The sequence below is a fragment of the Chrysochloris asiatica genome, unplaced genomic scaffold (assembly GCF_000296735.1).
Source record: "Chrysochloris asiatica unplaced genomic scaffold, ChrAsi1.0 scaffold00040, whole genome shotgun sequence".
Classification (NCBI taxonomy): domain Eukaryota; kingdom Metazoa; phylum Chordata; class Mammalia; order Afrosoricida; family Chrysochloridae; genus Chrysochloris; species Chrysochloris asiatica.
In genome coordinates this window covers 14,220,043-14,226,042 of record NW_006408558.1, presented here as the reverse complement: position 1 = coordinate 14,226,042, position 6,000 = coordinate 14,220,043, and the positions used below count along the sequence as shown (strand labels likewise).

General features: G+C 50.3%; 1 protein-coding gene across 1 annotated transcript in view; it reads right to left on the bottom strand.

The window, feature by feature from the left end:
- Nucleotides 1-6,000, bottom strand: part of SHANK2 (SH3 and multiple ankyrin repeat domains 2) — a 604,092-nt gene that overhangs the window by 559,057 nt on the left and 39,035 nt on the right. Inside the window, exon 5 of the mRNA XM_006860817.1 lies at nucleotides 1,266-1,417. Within this exon, the coding sequence (XP_006860879.1) occupies nucleotides 1,266-1,417 (152 nt within the window). The remainder of the gene's footprint in view (nucleotides 1-1,265; nucleotides 1,418-6,000) is intronic.

Genomic DNA, 6,000 nt, shown 5'->3' with positions numbered 1-6,000 from the left:
GAGTGAGTGCCTCTTGTGCTGCCTCACTTGCTTGAAAGATTTCAATTTTTATTCCATCAATTCCTGGTGCCTTGTTCTCTGCCAATTCCTTCAATGCACCTTGGACTTCCTCCTTCAGTATCATTGGCTCTTGATCATATGCTACCTCTTGAAGCAGTTGAATGCATTAGCATTGGACAAATCTGCTGCCAAAGACCTCTTTAAAGTGTTCAAGAGCAAAGATGTCAGTTGGTGGATGAACGCGTGCCTGTGCCAAGCCGTGGTATTCTTAATCACCTCATATGTACACGAAAGCTGGACAATGAGTAAGGAAGACCTTAGAAGAATCAGTGCATTTGAATCATGGTGTTGGAAAAGAATATTAAAAGTATCATGGGCTGCAAAAATAACAAACCAATCTGTCTTGGAAGAAGTGCAGCCAGAAAGCCCCTCAGAAGGCAGGATGGTGAGACTTCGTCTCTCATATGTCAGTAATACCATCAGGAGGGACCAGCCCCAGGAGAAGGACATTACGCTCGGTAAAGTAGAGGCTCGGTGATAAAGGGGAAGACCCCCAAAGAGATGATGGATTGGCAAGGTGGGCTTGGCAGCAGCAATGGCTTTAAAGGTAGCAGCACTCATAAGGATGGCAGGACCAGGTCGAGTTTCGCTCTGCCGTGCACTGCGTTGCTATGAGACACCACTGACCACATGGTACCTAACAACAACAATACTGCTTTCAGTTATTGGGAGTTATTGCTCACAGGGATGAAAAACCTTGAAGACAGATACTGGTGCGGGTCACACAACACTGAAATGTACTAAATGCACTAAATTGTACATTGTTTTCAAAGTACAAATGGCACAGTTGTGTTGCATGGATCATACCATAGTATAACTTTTTCAATAACAAAGAAATACATTGTGAGGCAGACAAAGCTGGTCCTGGGGACGATGGCCAGGGAAGAGGAGGTTTATAATCCACACCCGTGGGACTGGGTCCCCAACCCTCAGAGGCAGTTGCAGGCAGCTTGGCCACATGCCTGAGGCTGGGTTTGTGGGATCCTCCTGTGGTTGGGGTTAGGTTTCAGCACTGGCATCGCTGGCTGAAAGCATAGGCCCTCTGACTGAGACAACTTTTGTAAGCAGTGAGTTCTAAACGTAACAAACAAGGATTAAGGTTGGGAAAGATGGACCACTGCTCACCAGCTGTATCAGGAAGCATGGGATGGGGGATTAGATGAGAGGCGAGGTCACCCCCTGGTAGGACAGGCTCTGGCATCTACCTTTAGCGCAACTTGGTTCCTCATCCGGGCAGCCTTGTGCAGGGCGGTCATTCCGTCTTTGGCACGGAAGTCCAAATGTGCACCGCCATTCCTGAGTGCTTTGATCACTTCCACGGTGTCGTCCAGCTGGGCGGCTAAGGTCAGGGGCGTCTCTGGAAGACACAAACACATACACTCTAAAACCAACACCTGGGGATGAGCCGTCAAGTCCCCTCATTACTTCGCAGACCTCCAACGATGGGCTTGAAGAATCTGGAGTCCTCCAGGATGGAGTGGCAGAAAAACATGGAACAAAACTCAAAATCAGAAACAAAGCCAGGTTTCCTGTAGTTAAGAAGACTATGACCCATGGTCACCCTTCAGACGTGGAGCTGAACTCAGCCCCCCACCCACCCACCCCACTCACTGAAGCTCAACTTTCAGCCAAGCCATAGACAGGCCTCTAAGAGGAACAACGACACCAGGTAGGTACGCACTTCCTCGAATAGTCAGTCCTAGGGGATAAAGGCCAGCATTGACTCAGGGAGAAAACTCAGAAGGCAGGAAGGGATTGGAAAGACGGAGGAACAGAAACGGGGAACACAGGCGGGGAGGGGGAAGAGCATTGTTCCATTGTAAGAACAGCCATCGATGTCACAAAAACAACGTGTGTATGAATGGTTGCCTGAAAAACCAATTTGCTCTGTAAACTTTCATCCAGATGATGATAAAACGTAGAGAAGACAGCTAAACACAAAAGGAACTTCCTGGGAAGCCAGGGTTGGCAGCTTCCGCCTGCCAGTCAACCCCCAGTATGCCTTGCAGTCTGTGTGTGTGTGTGTGTGTGTGTGTGTGTGTGTGTGTGTGTGACTTGCTCATCAGAATAGAGGCAGAGACAGGGTTTCAACATGATTTGTCATTGTTGTTAAGTGCCATCGAGTTTGTTCTGACTCACAGCGACCCTATGACCAACAGAACGAAACACTGTCCAGTCCTGCACCAACCTCACAATTGTGGCCACCCTTGAGCCCATTGATGCTGCCACTGTACCAATCCATCTCACTGGGGGTCTTCCTCTTTTTCACGGACCCTCCGCTTTACCAAGAATGATGTCTTTCTTTCCAGGAATCGGTCCCTCTATGAAAACACGTCCAAAGTATGAGAGATGACGTCTCACCATCCTGGCTTCTAAGGAATAGTCATTCTGGCTGTACTTCTTCCAGCACAGATCGGTTTGTTCCTCTTACAATGTGTGGCACCTTCAATGCCCTTCCCTATCACCATAACTCAGCTGCATCGCTTCTTCTACGGTCTTCCTTATTCACTGTCCAACTTCTACATGTATATGATGTCGTTGTTCCTAATTGCCGTCGAGTCAATTCCGACCCATAGCAACCCTATGTAGGGTCTCCAAGGAGCGAATGGTGAGCCTGAACCACCAACCTTGCAGTTCAAATGACTTAAAAGTCTGACGCATTAGCCCACAGCGTCACACCAGGACTCTGACATGCGCATGAGGCTACTGAAAATACCATGTCATAGGTCAGGCGCACCACAATCCTCAACTCATCTCCTTGTTCTTAACACTTGAAAGATGTCTTGTGCTTGACCATAAATAATTGCTGTTGTTGTTAAGTGCCATTGAGTCGGTTCTGACCCACAGCGGTTCTGTATAGAGTTTCCAAGGCTGCTTCAATCTTCACAGGAACAGAAAGCCTCAACTTTCTCCTGCAGAGCAGCTGGCAGACTCGAACTGCAGACCTTGTGGTTCATGGTCCAGTGTTTAGCCTATGGAGCCATGGCGCTCCCCTTCAACATGACGTTGTTGTTGCTAAGTATCATCCAATCAGTTCCGACTCACAGCGACCCCCTATAGGGTTTCCGAAGAGCAGCTGGTGGGTTTTTCCGAGGAGTAGCCTCATGGTTTACTGTCCAGCGCTGATCCTACAGCGCGACACGACAGCTCCAATCCTACAGCGCCACACAATAGCTCTGCAAAAACCCAACCTAATCAAACCCAGTGCCGCCGAGTTGGTTCTGAGTCATAGCAACTGTGTAGAAAAAGGTAGAAGGACTTCTTGGGAATTCTGAGGCTGTATACTGGAATTCCTCATTGATCTCCCTTGTAGGGGCTGGTGGGTTTGAACTGCCAACCTTGCTGTTAGCAGCCCAACGCCTAACTCACTGTACCACTCTGTCCACTGAGTTAAAGAAACCATGCTCTGCTCCTGTTTCGATTCAGGCAAAACTCCCGCGGCCATCCCTTCTCTCAGGAGCGATCCACAGGGTCAAGACCAGAACAGCAGGCTACCGCTTTATGTCATGCCAGTCTCACCGCCTTGAAGGGCATCTTACTAGATGCCAGGGACTAGAACCCAGAGATACAACATCAACAAGACAGGGCATCTGCACTGCTGTGGAGCAGAAACACCACAATTTGCTGAATACAGAAAGGGACCAAAAAAAAGATGGTCTGGCATACCAGGTGGGCAGAAGCTCAGGAAGTAGGGCAGAGACTCAGAAGACCTCCAGTCGTATTATGGCGCGAACAAAGGAGCCATCTGTGGTTGTCCATGTCTGAGAATTCTCATTGTTTGCTATAACACAGCATTCTTCCCATTCTTAATACTCCATATGCCCAACATCGCAGCTGTTGGACTGGGTACATTCTTTTCTTACAGCTAATTTAAGAGACGAGCTCTGGTAGCGAAGTGGTTACGAATTGGGCTGCTACCCTCAAGGTCAGCAGTTTGAAACTACCAGCTGTTCCGCAGGAGAAAGATAAGGCTTTCAGCTCCCATGAAGATTTACAGCCCTGGAAACTCTGTACAAGGTCATCATGAATTGTAACCAACTCAATGACACACACCCATCACCATCAATTTACTAAGCAGGGTGTCTTTCTACAGGGACACGTACTATGCCCAAAGTACGTGAGATCGAGTCTGGCCATCCTGGCTTCCACGGAGCATTCTGGCTGCACTTCTTCATAATACACAGAAGGCAGTGCCAACGGGCATATCTGAGGGCCACCAGGTCCTGGGAAAGTGAGCCGGGTCACACTTCTGTTGGTGTCCTTTCTGTTGTGACTGTTGGTGTCTTCAAGTGGACTCTGAGTCGTGGCGATCCGGGTACAGTGTAACGAGTACTGCCTGGACCCTGCTGCAGCATCCTTGAAGGACTCAGACCCGTTGTTCTCACTGTGTATTTCCAGCGCCTTCCAAGCTGGGGCTCATCCTCCAGCTCTGTACCAGACACTACTCACTTGGAATTTGTAGCATTTTCATTGGTTGATTTTTGGTTGTCATTCGCCAGGGCTTTCTTCCTAGTCTTAGTTTAGAAGTTCCACTGAAATCAGTCCACCAGGAGTGACCGTGCTGGTGTTTAAAATACCGGTGGCATAGCCCCCAGCCTCACACTAACCACCACAGTAGGGCAGACTGGCAGATGGGTGGAAGCTGACATCTGTCTTTGTCATCCGTAAGTTCACCTCCCTGCGATGCTCATGAATCTGTCTTGGAAGCAGTAGCATGGGAGGACTTCACCTCACGTACTCTGGACATGTGATCAGGAGGGACCAGTCCCTGGAGAAGGACATCATGCTTGGTAAAGTGGAGGGCTAGAGAAAAAGAGGAAGACCCCCAACAAGATGGCTTGGCACAGTGTCAGCAACAATGGGCTCAAACATAATGAAGATTGTGAGGTTGGCTCAGGACCTGGCAGTGTTTCGTTCTGTTGTACAAGGGCTGCTGTGTGTCAGAGCCAAACGGACGACACCTGTCAACAGCAGCAACAGGATCTGTACACAAACCAAGACACAAAGACAACATCCGTGTTCACCTCTAGGTAGGGCCCAGCTGCAAACCTGTGTCAATGGGTTTTTTAAAGTTCCAGAAATACAGTCTGCTCAGCCCCTTCAAATAAGATGATGCCAACACGTTGGTGCAGGCGGCCATCAAGTAGCCTGGCTGGCGCGGGGAAGGAGTCAGTTAGAGGGGTCAAACTGGGCAGTTGAGGGCAACCAGAGTGGACCTCTGCCTCTTGCCAGTCAGGATGAGGCGAGAGATTGGGGTACACCGACCAACCACTGATCTGGCCCAAGTTCCACCAAATCACTTGGAGATGGTCACGGCAGAGGCAGGGTACTGACCCCAGGAAAGCCTCTGTCCAGTCTGGAGTCAGCGTGGGAGCCACAAAGATGCAGACACTGACCACTGAGGGCAGGACTGACCCCCAGAAAGACCTGTGTGTAAGCACCCGCTGACCCTGGAAACATGACGAGAGTGTTTGGTGGCATCGGCTGTGGTGTGCAAAGATGTTTGAGAGCTGTCTACCACAGGGGACATCAGGCCCTGCCCTCCAGGAGAAGGAGGGACAGAAGCCTGCTCGGAACACCTCGAGGCTCAAGCTGGCCTGGGACACTCACCTGTGCCCACCCTGCCCGGAGACTCGGTGCCCCTGCTTCCTTCTCACCCAGTCCACACCCTTCCCTGCCGGATAAGCCACCCGCTGGCCCCTGACCAGTGTCCACGGTCACTGAGGATGGAATGTTGATGCTGCCCGTCCAGCCGTGTGGTGTCACATCCCTGCCCTTTCCTCCACCACCAAACGTGGGTTCCAGAGCCGCTCACTGTCCAGTATTTCCAGGTATAGCTGAGTGCTCACACACAGAGGCCTCACTGGGGGTGACCCTGCCTCCGGGGATCTGCTTCTTTTTTGGTTGCCACACTGACTCCAGACTGGACAGAAGCTCTCC